We start from the raw sequence: 17,173 nt of genomic DNA on the forward strand, positions 1-17,173 counted from the left end.
GCCCAGACTTGGAAATCAGGATTGGAAGGCCCTATTGCTAATGCTAATCTGCTCTCCTGTTAGCGTTCACATGATGACCTTCCCTCAGCCTTGCTGCGATTTCAAGGAAGGAAAAACTCAGTTTGCCGGGCGTCTTACAGTATGAGGGACTAAACATGAGTTCAAAATTACACTCCAGCACTCCAGAAAACTTACTAATTGAAAAATTTGTAAGGTGAGTGGTGCAATGGATAACACCCAACTACGGATCAGAAGACTCTAGTAGGATCAATTTATCGCTAGCTCCAGCAGATTTACGAAGGTTTTGCTTTGCCTCAAACCCAGAGGCAACTTTTTTTTTTTTGGTCTGGGTTTAAGTCTGATAACTTAAACCCAGGCGCCAAGACTGCTCCCGGATTGTTCCACTAACTGTGTGTTTACCGACCAGAAAGAGCAGGATATACGGTACTGTTTTTGATCTCGCAATGAGATCATTGGATATGGGCGTACGTCAGTGTCAAGAGTAATGTCGAGAATATTTGTTGGACCGTGACAATTGCTATAAACACACCGTCTCAAGTGCCAAAAAAAAAAAAAAAAAATGACACCCAAGTTCCGCCTTTCTGTCATTCCCTTTTACGCGTGGCAGACGCCGCTCCGCCTGTTACGGCTCAGATACAACCCAACCCATTCGGCACTTCATAACAACCGGCAACAGGAAAAAAAAAAAAAAAGAGATCGTAAAAGTCATGCAAAACAGTGGCATGTTATTCCTATTTCTATTAATTCCTGTGGTATTGTTTTGAAATCTCTGAGATCCACCAGTGCACCCCCTGACCCCCCAAAAAAATCATTTGACCCGAATATTTCCGCGGTATTCAATTGATATAAAAAAATGCCACAAGGATGAGGTGTGACTCCACACTTTCCAACCCATACATCATTTTTGTTCCCATGCCATAAAAACAATAATAATAAAAAGAAAAAGTGGTTGTAATGGAGTGAGTGGCTACTTACATTGGAGTAGGTACTTGTTTTCAGAAGCCAAGGGGTACTAATCATGGCGTCCAGTTGTTCCACCTCGTTGTTCATTCATGATAACAATTGCGTATGACACAGTAACTTGAGGGCGCTGGCATGTTCCCAAGTGGGACGCATAGTATGCGCTCCACTACAAACCGGTGGGGGCCCACCAGAAAAACGCCCTGTGTGTCGGTCTAGCCACTTTTTGTGATACGTGTTTCTGCTGCCCCCTGTGGCCGAAAACAATATTGCCGCATTGCTCCGCATACCAATGGCCTGGAGGATTGTTGTCACTTGGGTGTGTTGTATTTCAACACTCGAGCCGAGTAGTAGTTCTACCCCACACGGTATGAAAAGTGGCATTGCAAGAATAGCAACCCCACCCTCGCCGTGAATTCTCATCAAGGCAAGTCGCCACTCCCAAGTTTTTTCCAATTAAAACGAGGCCATCGACAACACTTTCTCGAGTGCTCGTCTTCTCAGAGCCTGGAAAGACACGCATCAAGTAAGCACCATTATTTGGTCATATTCATCAACAGACACGTAGGAATATCAAATTAGGATTTATTATAATATTTGAGAAAAGATTAAAAAAAAAAAAAAAGATTACAAATGCAAACGGCTGTATATCCATCAAAAGAAAGCAAAGCAGCACCGAAGATTTAAACGACCTCCCTCTGAAGACAAAGGAACACATGTATAACATATCCAAAAACAACTTACTCTATGGTTAGCAGAACAATAACAAACAAAATTTTTTTTTGCAGGATTGTTTTAAATGCACGACCAGATCCCCTATAGCGCAAATCTTTTTAGTCATCAATTTTGAGGCACCGTTTTAGAAACGCTATTTGATTTGTTTCCTCACATTACAAGTAATTGGTTGTTGTTTTTCCACACACACATACACACAAAAATAAAAAAAATAATAAAAGGTACAGAAAATGTGAAACAAAAAAAAACAACAAAAAAGCTTCCTGACAAAAAAAAAAAAAAATGGCGACAAATGAGTTTCCTGGGAGATTATCTCGTGGATTAACCACTGCTATAAATGTTAATTTTAATCTTGTTTAAAAAATATTTCTTTTGGTAGGTCACTGTAAAATCCATTTCACCCTCAGGTGAGCGTCTCAATTAAAAATGGTGTGCCACCTGGCAAACTGATGAAGCGTGACTGCACTTAACTCAAATGTCTTTCTGTGATGCATTTTTCGTTTCCTAATTCACAATGCAGCACACATCCAAAAGTGTTGTTTCAATTTGCGCTTTTATTATTATTATTATTATTTTAACTCATAACCAACTGAGTAGTCAACAACAGGAACATTGACCTACTTTGGGTCAGGTTACGATCTAAATCTGTCCACAATTTGGATATTATTTGATGCGACATTCGATTTGAGAGTGTTTTGTGCCATAAAATGAAAGGCCTGACAGTAAGTTGAAGCCGCCCCGTGACCTGCCTCCCACCCCCTTCCCCGTCTCCATTTGTCCATTTGGGACCGAGCCAACAGTGGGAAAACTGGATTTCATTTCGAAGGAACATTCACGGTTAATTTGTCCTCATTTCTGTCCCTTAAAAACCGGTGCCGCTTTCAACAACATGGCGGAGCATCGCAAAAGCGGGGGCTTTAGTGGGCTGCGTTGGCCGATCGTTCCAGAGTACTTTTAGGCATGTTTTTATGGTTCCTCCATGTTGGATAGTTTGAGTCTGGAAATTGGCAAGAGAATGTGAGCAAGTTAAAAAGTTGATCTCATTGAGGAAAAAGTTGGATTGCATGAGATAACTTACCTCTGCCATCCTGTCATAAAGATAAAGAACAAATGAAATTATTGAAGGTTAACACGCACGTGAGACCCCACCTTGTCCTGACTGGCGACAGCTTTGTTTGTCCACTTTTAATTGCAGTCCTACCTCAAAAGTCAAACACATATCAAGTTGTACCGCCTGGAATCCGAACCGGATTCTACCTCCTCACAAATACGGCTCCAAAGTGGAACGCGGAATTCAAACTTTTGTCATGATCTCAACGATCACAATCGCCGCAAGTACGCGACTGAAGGAAAGCGGGTCGGTCTTGGATATCAAGCAACCAAAACGTCGTAAAATAAAAGATCTCATTGTCAACATTGTTCTCTCGGAATTTGACAATAAAAGTGCTGTCAGAATAACACACATTTTTTTCTTTTCTCAGGAGCAAGGGGCGGGGTAGGGGGGGGTGGGGGGGGACAAAGACCACCCAAACCTGTTTTGCATTGATCGGTGTCGACATGGCACGCATGGGGGAGATCACATAGGTTTGCCTATTTTTTTTTCCCCCCCATTATCGCACAGCAACAATATCCATATTTGGTGCCAGTGTACCAAAACTGTATTGTGACTTTTTTTTTCACGTCGATTTCTGAAGCAACTTCCGATTTGAAACTGGCTGGTCTGGTAGTGATCGGATCTAACACACACTAAGTTCAAATGGAATGCATATCACCCTGTGTGTGTTCGCTGAGCATGAAGTCTATCAGATGCTTTTTAAAAAAAATTTTTTTAAACGAATCAGAACAAAGAATGCCGACCCCGCGTGCTGTCTTTTCATTTCACCGTGGAAAGTCCCCTTGTGCTCACGAGGGTGCTACGTGGAGCAAATATTGTGTGGCGCCTCGGCCTTCAGCATTTCCTCTTGGCTAGCGTCGAACCTCTTGACGACGTACCTCGAGGGACGTTGCCAATCCGTATGTTAATAACGGTTAGTTCGCTGTAACCGTTTCCAATAAAATGGCCGCCAGCTACGACGTATAATGCGGTATGAACGTTTAGAGATGTGAAAACACGTAATACAGTGTAAAGATGTTCATTACGGGGACACGGTATGAAGACAAAAATGATTTTAGCGTTCCTACTTCATGTTGTCTATTTTTTTCATCAACAATGCCACCTAAAAATCATTGGCGACCATAACTGTCCATAGAACGTGACGAAGCGGGAAGTAAGAGCAAATCAAGTTTCAAAAACAACTCTTTATCTACCGCTGTGTGGAAATATTTTTTTTCCGAGCACCAGGTTTGAGATACTGAATCAAACTTAAAAAAAAAGAGGTTTCCATCTGTAGAATACCACATCCAGTTCCGATTTATTGTCCAGTTTATCGTAGCATGTGTAGCGAATCCCGAGTGTATCTTGCTCGTCGAACGGGTGCCGATTTATGAATGGAATTCGGAGTGACACGTGAGAGGAGGAGGAAGAGCGAGTGGGTTCGTACCGTCGTGGCTCCGTTGTTCACGTTGTACGCGTTGCCGGAGCCCCTGAAGATGACAACAAACAAAGTTAGGGGCTTGTTGTTCCGAGGGGGGTGACAGTGTGTGTCATTTGAGTGTATGCGTGTCACAGGGCCACTTTAAAAAAAAAAAAAATTTAAACGGGAAATGCTGACTGTACTGCATTAGACTTACACGGAATCTGTGAAAAAAATACCTGATGTGTTCTTTTACTCGACCATTCATTTTTTGCTACTACTACTGCAGGGGTGTCAAACTGTGAAATCGAATAAATATTTACCGGTACTCATCAGGATTATTACTGGTACACAACAAATTGATGGATTATTAATTTTGAAATCACTCGTGCAATTATTGTTCAAATGAGTATAAGCAGGGGAACAAAAGTGCCAAATCTCAACGTTATTTATTCCATATGAAAATGGGACATTATGTGACAGATTTTAGCAAGAATTATCAAAGTTGGTAAAACACATGATTCACTTTTGCGGGCCACATAAAATGATCCGGCCCCCCGGCCCCTGCAATAATTACCGTAACTTGGCCAGTGCCGTAGAATTTGTGCACGCTGAATCGCCATAATTAACCAAAACATAGATTGCAAATGTTTTTTTTTTAAATGAAGCGGCAAAAATATAACGAGGAGAAATATCTGCTCTTTGTGGGGTAGAAACCTTCCATCCATCCATTTTCTTAACCGCTTAATCCTTACTAGGGTCGCGGGGGGTGCTGGAGCCTATCCCAGCCGTCTTCGGGCAGTAGGCGGGGGACACCCTGAATCGGTTGCCAGCCAATCGCAGGGCACACCGAAACGAACAATCATTCGCACTCACACTCACACCTAGGGACAATTTAGAGTGTCCAATCAGCCTGCCACGCATGTTTTTGGAATGTGGGAGGAAACCGGAGCACCCGGAGAAAACCCACGCAGGCCCGGGGAGAACATGCAAACTCCACACAGGGAGGCCGGAGCTGGAATCGAACCCGGTACCTCTGCACTGTGAAGCCGACGTGCTAACCACTGGACTACCGGGCCGCCCGGGTAGAAACCCAAATTTGGTCAATTTCATATTTTTTTCACAAATCAATACTATTAGTCGGGTAGTCTAAAAATGTTGGAAATGGCTTGCTCTCTTTAACGAATCCATGTTAATGGATCAACAAAAAAATTTTTTTGGTTTGTTTTGGTGACTGAATGGTTTTCTTCGATACCTTTCTTTGCTAAACGGCTGTTTGAAACCGCCTGGCTGTACTATTTAGTGTGAGCTTTGGAGCAAATGGCCACAAAAGAATTCGCGACCAAATGTAGTACGGCATTTGTTTAAATCTTTGTCCTGTGAATGACTGCCGAGTATATCCTCACCAATGTCAATCGTCTTTGTAACCAGTTTGCTGAATCGCTCATTCTTCAAAATAGATCCTAATGACTCTTCCTTCGGTGTTGTGAAATATTTGCGATCAGTCGTTTCGCTGAATGCAACTCAAAACGATCGCCATCTCTCTAAGTCCCAAAGCAATTTCCTTCGTTTGAATGACAAACAACTCGAGGAATGCACTAAGAGGCAGATAAGAGCGCATTTTACATCGCCTCAGTCCGACCGAGCCTCCGTCACTGGTATGTTTGGCAGTGGTAGGTGTGGAAAGAGATAGGTGTGTTCCAAAATATGTGCATACAATTCGGGCCATTTCTCCACTGGCAAACACGTTACTATCGTGATCCACGTTATGTCATTTGGCTTTTTTATTATTATTATTTTTTTTTAATACTTGAAATACGTTTAAAGCCCCAATCGCACGTGCTTCCTCCTTTTTGGACGGGCGACACCTACCCTCAAAATTCACCGATCAAGTCTGACAAGTCTCAGTTTTGTCGTTGGAAGGAGTTGACTCGCATTGCAGGCCTCACATTTTCGAATGGAAAGAATGAATCTGGTCAAAGGTAGTAGTTTTTATAATTTTGGGGGGGCTGGGGGGGGTCGAGATTGTTCATCCACGAAGCAATCGGCACGCCTTCAAATGCGTATCAGTGTATGAGCGGATCAGCATTGATGATTTGACTTACTTCTGGCAGTCATTGCAGAGGGCGACCAAACTAATGCTGAGGATGAGGAAGATGACGAGGCCGATGATGCCCACTTCGGCAGACGAAAAAGAAGACATCATATCGACCAATGCGATCGGAGCCATGGCGGAGGAGGCGCTCTGCGAGGAAGCCACGCACAAATAATCGACTGCCGTTGAGAAAAACGATCCGACAAGATCATTTTTTTGTCACATCGATCAAGTGTCCCGCCTGGAGAAGAAATGTCACTCACCTGTGTGTGCTGCTTGACTTGCGTGTCACCAACTGCTGCTAAGTCATTCAGCTCTTGTCACAATCTTGCGCGCCGCGACGGGCAGGTCCTTGGAGGAGGGATTCCTTTTCATTGGTGTCCTGCCTGTCTTCAAGGAGGTGCTCGGGGAGCTGATAACCAGCCCATTGTGCTCGTACGCCAGCGGAGAGCAACGCCTCTGCACCTGCAACATACCAGCTTGCGCGCGCATTCCAAGCACTGCGGTTCACCCTGGCATTTAAATGGTGCGATATTGCATATCATTAAATATATGATACAGAATTATTCAATCCATATGGGACTGTACGACACTCTATGTTACTTTTGTACACAATTGCAATTAAATTCCCAGCAACCCAGGAAATCGTTGGTTGATTACAGGCAGCATAATTAAATTTCCCCATTGTGGGACGAATAAAAGATATCTTATCTTATCTTATCTTATTATCAGGGCGGCCCGGTAGTCCAGTGGTTAGCACGTCGGCTTCACAGTGCAGAGGTACCGGGTTCGATTCCAGCTCCGGCCTCCCTGTGTGGAGTTTGCATGTTCTCCTCGGGCCGGCGTGGGTTTTCTCCGGGTGCTCCGGTTTCCTCCCACATTCCAAAAACATGCGTGGCAGGCTGATTGAACACTCTAAATTGTCCCTAGGTGTGATTCTGAGCGTGGATGGTTGTTCGTTTCTGTGTGCCCTGCGATTGGCTGGCAACCAGTTCAGGTTGCCCGAAGACAGCTGGGATAGGCTCCAGCACCCCCCGCGACCCTAGTGAGGATCAGGCGGCTCGGAAACGAATGAATGAATGAATGAATCTTATCATCACTCCCAACACCTGCTCAGCTATGTAGTGATAATTGGGCACATTCTTGGGGCGCATAGCGTGCTGGACCTCGCTCATTTTTTGTCACGGGCCACATTGTTGCTATGGTTACCCTCATAATATGCTTTGGCATATAGGACCATGATGTCATGGGTCAGATCTGGCCTCGAAATGGACACCTATGCTGCTCGGTGGAGCCCCTGCTAGATCAATGTCACACTCAGGCCTCGCGCTCACTCAAAACAACCGAGGGATACTTCCATCAGGAAGGCATACCCTTCCTTGAGTGAAGTATGATTTGACTCCGAAGCAGAACCTTCAGCATTGTTCATTGGTGGAGTCATAGGATAGGATAATGAGCCTCTTGCTGGTACAGACAGACACGCCCTTGCGTGTTTGAGGTGCGCCAAGCTAAAGCAAGAAGACTTAAGTCAACAGTGAACTGCATTGTACTCTCACTGGGGGGTTATAACGTCGGCTATTTACAAAATCCCACCGAGAGTTGACATTTTGCCATAGCTAAGAACATTGCGTGTGCAAATCAAACACTTTGACTTTGACACAATTTGACTTTCATTGAAAGAAACAAACCCAATACGAGAAGTAAGGCATTGAAAAATTTTTGCTTTAGTCATGTTGTTGTCGTTTTTTTTCTAACGTATAGCAGTATTGTTCTGTGAATGACTCTAATAAGGAGACAGAGAAGCCAGCTTGTCCGCACCGCTTAATAGAGAGGCTGGGTCAAAAACAGACCTGCGGCATTTTGGCTGACGAGCCTCATTCGGCCGGTCCACAGTCTCCGATAAGCCTCGGGGAGGTTGTTATGAAAGCATGTCAAAATAGCGCAGTGCTTTCCATTTCAAACCTACAGCCGTTAGCTCGCAGACTGTCTTCAAGCAGAAGCTGAAGGAGTTCACATAAGACTCCCGCTGAATCCTCAGTTTCATACTTTTCCTCACACACCATCCACAAGGTATCATCTCACACCCACTGCAGCGCACTCCCCCTTTACTTTCCCATTGTGTTGAACATGATGCCTTTCATCAATTTCCGAAATAATATCAAGTCAACATACAAGTCGCAATAAAATTACGCTATTTTTTCCGCACGCGAACAAGCAAAAAAAATGTAAACAGGATAAGCTGATGAATTCTTTTAAATGTCAAAAAAATGTATGCCTTTTATAGAGCAGCAAAGTCACTCAGCAACTCGCTCAGCTCAGATTCCTTCAGCAGCAGCAGTGACAGCAATGATTCATTGAGGAAAATTTTGGCGAGTGTTCCGCAACTGTGCCAAATATTTCTTGCTTGAATAAGATGTCACCTTTTTTGCATATTGAAAAAATAACCTTGACTCGTCTTTTGTAATAAATCACATTTATTTTACATTTCATTGCTGTTTTTTAAGATTATATGACTATTTATACACACCGTTCTCTTAATTCTCTCTCCGTTTTTGACCCCGTAGTTGTTTCTGTTTGTGCCTCATTGTTACAAGTGCTGTCAAAATGCAAAACAGGAACAGGGCGGGGAAGGATATACTTGCACACCACAGCTGGCTTTCTCCAAATGTCTCCACCAACGTATCCCTCCGCCCGACATAGTCCCAGAAGAGAGCCTCCAGCTGAAACAGGGTGCACAGGGACAGAAGCAGATGAAAGATTTGGTGACCTTGGCCGAGAAAATCACAGCGGCCTGGGAAGAAGCGTTCGGGTATGGGGCAGGAGAAGAAGACAACGCTCAAAAGTAAAAACGCGATCTGGAGGGCGTGGAAGGGCAGTGAGGGCTCCTCCAGCCAGGACGCCGTTGAAAGCCGGTGAACCACAGGACTGATGTCCAGTAGATAGGCCAGGGTGGCGGGGATCAGCTGACAAATTTTACGACCGATAGGATACGGCCGCCGATATCTGGACTTGGCGAAACAGCAGCCGGCGCAGGAAAGCCAGCCCAAGAAAGCAGCGCCGGGCAGGAACAGGGAGCCAAAGCAGCTGTCTCTCCATGCCGGCTCAGATACATAAAAATAATGTCCGAGGGAACATCCGTACTGATAAACAGCCACACCCACGTAGTCCATGAAGAACAAAAAATAGTGCGCATGCTCAGAGTGAGACTGAAAGAGATGAGCTGCTGCACTGAAGAACAAATAGGTCAGGGAAGACACAACAAAGAGGCCTAAAGGCAGAGAGGCTGCCGTAAAGGTGTACCCCATGGCTCCGATTTTAGCCCACCAGCGTTGCAGGAGCACAACAGCCGCCAGCAAGTGGGTCCAAACATTAAGGGATTCGTTGTGTCTCTGGAAGAGGCTGAAGAGGTAACAGTGCCACTTCTGATGGACCGGGCGGTATCCCGACAAGATGTAAGGTTCCCGAAACAAGCTGGGGACTTGACCGGAAAGGACAGTGGGGCTCGGCACCGGCAAGGAGGAAGATACGAGGTCACAAAGTCGGGGGAGCCGGCCGATCTGCTTTGCGCTTGAGATGAAGGTGCCGATTCGCTGAAGAAACTCTCCCGACATCGCTGGATCTTGCAGATGAAAGACAACACTGGAAGGAAAAAAAAACAATCGGAAGAAATCAATTGTGAATGAATGGTGATCACTTCCTGAATGCTACATTCCCACTGCGCAAGACCTGTTCAAATCAGCCTAGCTTTACTAGCTATTGATGATTTTCTAAAGCAAAAGTACTAGAAAGTACCTAGTATCTAGTACCTGGCCTGTTGGATTCGGAAGTACGACATAAATGCCCAGTGGTCAAGCAGATTAGTCGTTGTGTCCGTATTGAGGATACACAGCTAAAAAGCTAAAATGACAATAGTGACAACAGAGCTCACTAGCTTGGGACGGGAAGTGGAACAAGGATAATAAATGATGGCAATTTTCATATTCATAAGGTTAAAATGACTCTCGCATTTGCTTTCAGTTACGCCCAAAACAAATGAACTAAGATCCTGTTTTTTTTGGATTCACAAAGAATGTATTCATGGGATTAAAGAGCAAAGAAAAAATGGTCAGCAAATCCACAGCACATAATAATTCCTAACGCAGATGAACAAAAACATGTTTTCTCAATCCACCAATTAACAACGAATAGAGACACATTGAAGGTGACGACGATTGCAGTGACATTCCTTCCCAAGTCTCTTCGGGAAAGGAAATATGCAGTTAAACCAGTAACTATCACGAACAGATATGCACAAAACAATGTCATCTACTGCGTCAGTAGGGTAAATATACAGCGTAGAAAGAAAGGAGCCACAGCCATATCAGGGGGCAAGTCTAATTCCTGCTTTCTACACTTGATGGCTATTCAAACATTTGACATGCACAGGTTAAGTGACTAAAAAACTATGCGCAACATGTACCGGTAGTAAATAGGAAGCTGTTCAAAACAGTCGATTTTGCTACGATAAACCAAATCAGATGAGCTCAGCGCACCTGAATATGTGGATGGCAACCGTCCTCCCGGCAGTTGTCCGTCTTTGCAAGAAGAGGAGAAACACGTTTCATGTAGAGTCGCCCCCCCCCCACAGAAGTTCCACAGCTCGAGAATGTCACGCCGTGTGGATGGTTTTATGCATTCCATGAAACTGGGACAAGAAAAGTGCGCCGGAACGCCACTCCAACTGGGCGGTTCAAGTCGCAATTCGGGGAGAAAAAAAAAGGAAACCGATTTCACCGAGTTGCTTCGATCTGACGTCACTCGATGGCGACCTCCAGTGAGACACAGCCCACTTTTCGGATTTTCCACTTTTCTCTTAATCAAACAAAAAATAAATAACCGGCAACTGCCCATTAAAAAAATGTCACCCCTAATTACGATGGTGTGACATTTAATTAAACAATCTCTCACGCTGTTATGGAAAAGGGATTTATGACGCAAAAGTGCGAGCATTATTATCTTCGCAGTTCTTAAACTGCGGTGACCAGTGTACACCAACACTTCCACCACAACGTCATTGGATGAAAATGGAAATATTTAATGTCGCCATCTACTGGACAACATTGAAGTTGTTTGCATTTTCCTTCAACTTTGCTCGTAGGGAGGATCTGCCTGCAATATTTTCGCGGGAGTTCTTCGTGGGGCTGGGTCACGTGGACACACATAGGACTCTCATTGGATATCTGTTTTAACACGCGTTGAACCCGGAACCTGAAATACCAATCGCGTTGTACGTTGTCATTACGTCAGGACGCCTTGGCGCGAAAAGGCTTCATTGTGCGGACCGACGGACAGAAGGCTGCATTCGAGTTGTTTAGCGTTTATTACGTCGTTTTTCCACCCAAATTTAAACAAACTCTTTCGTTATGGCTACAGATGGTGGAGATGATCGAGTGATGAGGGAGGCGCAGAGGGATTATCTGGACTTCCTGGACGATGATGTAAGTTTCATTATATTATGAAGTTATTGTCTGCACAAATGAAAGCATGCGGTGCCAACCAAAAGAAGTGACTCTCTTTTCGCACATCTCCCATTATCACACCACAAATGGTGCGGAACAATCTACAACGCTTTGCGTGAGCGTGAAAACGTATAATGTTGCTTAGTGTCAGAAAACCGCGATCTATCGTCATCAACATTTACTTGCACATTTTTACCCGCTTCAACCACTGCAAATATCAGAACGATCGTCCGCTAATGGATGATTGGACGTGAAGCGATCTTCTCATTCTGTGGCAATACACTCATGTAGCAAGAGCGTCTAACGTCCATAAAAGTCCAGGCAATCGTTGATCTTTTCAGAGGTTGAAGTGGGCGCAAGAATTTTGGTGAGGTTTGATTTTCCATATTTTTCTTGATTGTTTTTTTTCGGGGTGGGGGGGGCTGTAATTTATGATGAAACTAAATGTGAACGTTCTTCATATTTCAGCAAGACCAGGGCATTTACCAGAGCAAAGTCCGTGACATGATCAGCGAGAACAAGTCGCGTCTCATCGTCAACATTAACGACCTGAGGAGACGCAACGACGTGCGGGCTGCCAAGTGAGCAAAAAAGTGTTATTAGAATACAATGAACAACAATTCTTCACCTACCTTCAAAGGATTTGACTTTGTCCCGGTCCTTTTTCCTCATCGACTTGTGTTGAAGCTCAAAACGACAGCTTGCTCAGATGTCTCGCTCCGTCTTTCCAGGTTGATGAACAATGCTTTTGAAGAGCTTATGGCCTTCCAGCTGGCCCTGAAGGACTTGGTGGCCTCGGTGGATGCCACCTACGCCAAACAGTACGAGGAGTTCAACATCGGCCTGGAGGGAAGCTTCGGCTCCAAGCACGTCACCCCCAGGACGTTGACGTCGAGGCTGCTGGGCAGTATGGTCTGTGTGGAGGGCATCATCACCAAGTGTGAGTTTCTTTCGGATATCATGTTTGACGCACATTGTGCAAATTTCTTTCAATTATAATTGTGCTTTGATTTTCCTCAGGTTCTCTTGTGCGCCCCAAAGTGGTGCGCAGTGTCCACTACTGCCCTGCCACCAACAAGACCATGGAGCGGAAGTACACCGATTTGACCTCCTTGGATGCTTTCCCTTCTAGTTCCATCTACCCCACAAAGGTATCGAAACGCACGCTCGCTGTTGCTCTCATCTCTCAGTAGGGGGCGCGCACACACGTATCGATCATCGAGGTTCCCTCTGACAGGACGAGGAGAACAACCCTCTCGAAACGGAGTTCGGTCTGTCCGTCTACAAGGACCACCAGACCATCACGGTGCAGGAGATGCCAGAGAAAGCCCCAGCGGGCCAGTTGCCTCGCTCTGTGGACATCATTCTGGACAACGACCTCGTGGATGTGGTCAAACCGGGAGACAGGGTGCAGGTCATCGGGACGTACCGCTGCCTGCCCGGAAAGAAGGGAGGCTTCACTTCCGGGACGTTCAGGTGAACCACGTTCTCATGTTCTTTTGCTATCACTCACGAAAACCCATTTTCTTGTTTTGATACATTTGCGAAACCATGGCATTTATGTAAATTCCCGAATTTGTATTCATGGACTCTTTGGTTCCTCCCAGGACCATCATGATCGCCTGTCATATCAAACAGATGAGCAAGGAAGCGTCCCCGTCCTTCAAAGCCGACGACATCAGCAAAATTCGAAACTTCTGTTGCAGTCGGTCTGTGGTAAGTCATTCCCATACGTTTCCCGGCGTGGGGAAGCCAAACCATTTCTAACTCGTTTAGAGTTGTCCGATCTAGATCCTTTGATTAACACGCTCGTTCTTTGTGCTTACCTAGAACGTTTTTGATCAGCTGTCTCGCTCGCTGGCCCCCAGCATCCACGGTCACGAGTACATCAAGAAGGCCATTCTCTGCATGCTGCTCGGTGGTGTGGAGAAGGTCCTGGAAAACGGCTCGCGAATCAGAGGAGACATCAATATCCTGCTCATCGGTACAAAGAAAAATAAAGCAAGCTTTTTCCAGGGGTGCGGGGGGGGGGGGGTGGTCATTTTATCCATCGCTGCCTGGAAATTGCCATCCAAATGCCTTTGGGCAATGCAAGCCCAGGGGAACTTTGAGGTCAAGATCAGGGGCGGGTACCGGACAAAATGCCCCCCCTCCCAACTTGAACTCCCCCTTACCTTAAAGTAATGCATTGATCTCTTTCAGGCGACCCTTCCGTTGCCAAGTCTCAGCTTCTGCGTTACGTTCTCCACACCGCACCAAGAGCCATCCCAACCACTGGACGGGGTTCCTCAGGGGTGGGCTTGACCGCCGCCGTCACCACTGACCAGGAAACCGGTAGGAAATGGCACACCCGCCAATTTCCTTTCCATCCGATCAGATTGATTGATTGATCTTTCCGTCCGCCTCAAGGGGAGCGGCGCCTGGAGGCCGGCGCCATGGTGCTGGCCGACCGCGGCGTGGTGTGCATCGACGAGTTCGACAAGATGTCCGACATGGACCGCACCGCCATCCATGAGGTCATGGAGCAGGGTCGAGTCACCATCGCCAAAGCCGGCATCCACGCCCGCCTGAACGCCCGCTGCTCCGTTCTGGCGGCCGCCAACCCCGTCTACGGCAGGGTGAGTTGCAGGAAGAACCTCGTGATGCCTCCTGATCGGGATCCCGCTCACCGTACGCCTCTCGGGTCCTCCCAGTACGACCAGTATAAAACCCCCATGGAGAACATCGGACTGCAGGACTCTTTACTGTCACGTTTCGACCTTCTCTTCATCGTACTGGATCAGATGGACCCGGAACAGGACCGTGAAATCTCGGACCACGTCCTGAGGATGCACCGCTATCGTGACCCTCGTGAGCAGGAGGGTGCAGGTACCGCGGGGCTCAGCTTCTGCCAGTCGTGAAAAACATTGCGACGTGCCGCTTCCTTTTTATTTATACCTGCTGATTTTTTAGCGATGGCTCTGGGCGGCTCAGTCGACGTCCTGGCCACCGAGGATCCTGATGCTGCGGCGCAGGAGCATGAAGAGCTGCAGGTCTACGAGAAGCACAACAACCTGCTGCATGGAAACAAAAAAAAGAGGTGGCCTCATCCGCTATGAGCTTGACACCAAACAAATTCAGCATGACCTTGATTATTTAATAAGCCGTGACCTTTCAGTTGACCTTATTTGAACCCCAGCGTTGCGTTGACAGGCGCAGCAATAAGTCGTGAAGTTGTTTTCTCCTTCTCTCCGTTTCAGAGAGAGGATTGTGAGCAAGGAATTCATGAGGAAGTACATCCACATCGCCAAAGGGGTGACGCCGGTGCTGACGGAAGAGGCGGCCAATCACATCGCGGAAGAGTACTCGAGGCTGAGGAGCCAGGAGCAGCTGGGCGCCGATATTGCCAGGGTGAGCAGTCCAGCTGAAAAATAATCATCTTTTAAAGATGTGTGGGGGAGGGGGGCTTGCCGAGTGAATTGTCTTTTTGGTGCGGAGCTCGTCCGCCGCGTTCAGTGTCCCGTACGTCTCTGCCTCAGACATCCCCGGTGACGGCCCGAACACTGGAGACTCTGATCCGCCTGTCCACGGCTCACGCCAAGGCCCGCATGAGCAAAGTCGTGGAGATGGAGGACTCCGAGGTTGCGGTTGAGCTCGTCCAGTTCGCCTACTTCAAGAAGGTGCGTGCTGATCAAGCGAGCGCGTCGCCTAGCGCAAGTCGGGGACGTTTGAGCGGCAAACGTGTGCTTTGATGCAGGTTCTCGAGAAAGAAAAGAAGCGCTCCAGAAAGGAGCATGCTTCTGGCTCGGACGAGGAGGAAGACGAAGAGGTCGCATCTACTCAGCAGTCGCAGAGATCTCAGAGAAAGAGGTAGATCAAATTCGAGTATCTTCGCACACAGCTTAGACGGTCTAACAATTACTTATGCGTCCTGAAGGGTGCGCCGCGGGTCACAGGGCAGCGAGCCGTACAGTCCATACGACTTCACTGAAGAGCAGGATGTTCCTGACAGTAAGACTTTCTTCACACTTGGATGCTTTTGATCCCCCACCTCAGGCACATTGGCTGTTTTTTTTTTTTTTTTTTTTAAATCTCAGCGTTTTATGATTTTTTTTTTTCCTTGGAAGTCTCACGTTGTCAATTGCGCCGTTCAGTTCAGGTCGCCGCCGTGAAAAAGGCCAAGCAGGTGGAAGAGGAACAAATGGATACCTCCTTAACGGCTGATGGCTCTGAGCTCTCTTCTGAAAAGTGAGCGCTTCTTTTCGACATGTCAAAAAAAAAAAAAAAAGATGAACTCCAGGTGAAGAGGACATGATATGACTTTTGGCTTTCTCCCGCTAGGCTGAAGGAGTTCAAGTCCTCCCTGTTTGCCGTGTTCCAGTCAGCTCACGCTCAGTCGGTAAAGATGCAAGCGCTGATGGAGGGTGTCAACAAAGAACGTCAGGTGCGCTTCACGGAAGCGGAGGTCCGCGCCGCTTTGACTCGCATGCAGGACGACAATCAGGTCATGGTGGCTGATGACATCATCTTCCTCATCTGAGAGCAGGCGAAAGACTGCCAGTCGGTTGTGTTCAATGGACTTCGAAAGGAGATGCGTTTCTGTGGTTTCTCCGGCCTTTTCTATTCATACTTTTCATAACAGCGCAGCCGTTTGAAATTGTGACAGTGTTTCTACATTGGAGTGCATCTGCTCAGCTGTTTGGTTTATGATTACTTTGAGTAAACTGTCATATTTCATCTGCCATTCAATATACCATTTTCCCCCTTCATATTTTGTAAATAGAGTGGAAGCAATAAAAAAAACGTGAACAATAAAATGGTACACTATTCTTTTTTTTCAGTGAAATGCCATTTCAACTTGTCAACAGTGTTTTCATTTCTTTTACATAAGGCGTTGTGTGTAGGTTTAAAAAGTCAAACCTCGCTTCAACGGAGATAGACACAGCTTTTCAACCCCAACAAACTTTGATGTAGTATAGGCGCTTATAAATAAAATGTATTATTATTTATATCTATGAAATATGTGTAGCATATTTCAGTCAAAGGCTTTCCTTGCTTGACTTTTGATTGACAGCCGAGTGTACCTTGTGGGCGAACAATCTCACGAGCCACCTTCGATATTGTTTGAACAGAGCGAGTGACTAAGCACGCAACAATGGACAACCGTGTCATATAATCGTGCGGCTAACCGGCTAAATACATTTATATATAAATGGCAAACCAAGTTTACAAATATTGAATTTACTCACTGAAAACACAGCCGGTAGTCGCCGGAAGTCCCGCCCATTGAACGGATGTGTGGCTTCTTCTTGTCTTGTTCCACGTTTTGGCGTATTACGTCTCCTTGGTGTATATCGCCACCTACTGTACAG

General features: G+C 46.2%; 2 protein-coding genes and 1 long non-coding RNA gene across 5 annotated transcripts; 2 read left to right on the forward strand and 1 right to left on the reverse strand.

The window, feature by feature from the left end:
* Positions 1–1,546: 1,546 nt before the first annotated feature.
* paqr8 (progestin and adipoQ receptor family member VIII) lies at positions 1,547–12,605 on the reverse strand. 3 transcript variants are annotated; one of them, XM_052053078.1, is made up of 6 exons: positions 12,455–12,594; positions 10,857–11,008; positions 6,588–9,963; positions 6,335–6,474; positions 4,257–4,299; positions 1,547–2,804 (listed from the first exon to the last, which is right to left on the reverse strand). In XM_052053078.1, the coding sequence occupies exon 3, from the start codon at positions 9,933–9,935 to the stop codon at positions 8,859–8,861; it is 1,077 nt and encodes a 358-aa protein (XP_051909038.1). In that variant the 5' UTR covers positions 9,936–9,963; positions 10,857–11,008; positions 12,455–12,594; the 3' UTR covers positions 1,547–2,804; positions 4,257–4,299; positions 6,335–6,474; positions 6,588–8,858. The 3 variants fall into 3 exon arrangements, with proteins under 3 accessions (XP_051909038.1, XP_051909036.1, XP_051909039.1); XM_052053076.1 differs by having other exon boundaries at positions 10,519–11,008; XM_052053079.1 differs by lacking the exon at positions 10,857–11,008 and having other exon boundaries at positions 12,455–12,605.
* On the forward strand, positions 5,832–6,447 carry LOC127592377 (uncharacterized). Its single transcript, XR_007960119.1, has 2 exons — positions 5,832–6,211; positions 6,344–6,447. It is a non-coding gene; the product is annotated as an uncharacterized LOC127592377 (long non-coding RNA).
* On the forward strand, positions 11,391–16,612 carry mcm3 (minichromosome maintenance complex component 3). The gene is made up of 17 exons (XM_052053068.1): positions 11,391–11,801; positions 12,291–12,403; positions 12,554–12,762; positions 12,843–12,973; positions 13,060–13,298; positions 13,430–13,538; positions 13,653–13,806; positions 14,025–14,156; positions 14,232–14,440; positions 14,516–14,690; positions 14,775–14,901; positions 15,062–15,212; positions 15,341–15,481; positions 15,559–15,671; positions 15,739–15,812; positions 15,956–16,049; positions 16,143–16,612. Exons 1-17 carry the CDS (start codon positions 11,727–11,729, stop codon positions 16,339–16,341), a joined length of 2,445 nt encoding a protein of 814 aa, XP_051909028.1. The 5' UTR covers positions 11,391–11,726; the 3' UTR covers positions 16,342–16,612.
* The last annotated feature ends 561 nt before the right edge of the window (positions 16,613–17,173 follow it).

The sequence above is a fragment of the Hippocampus zosterae genome, chromosome 19 (assembly GCF_025434085.1).
Source record: "Hippocampus zosterae strain Florida chromosome 19, ASM2543408v3, whole genome shotgun sequence".
NCBI classification, from domain to species: domain Eukaryota; kingdom Metazoa; phylum Chordata; class Actinopteri; order Syngnathiformes; family Syngnathidae; genus Hippocampus; species Hippocampus zosterae.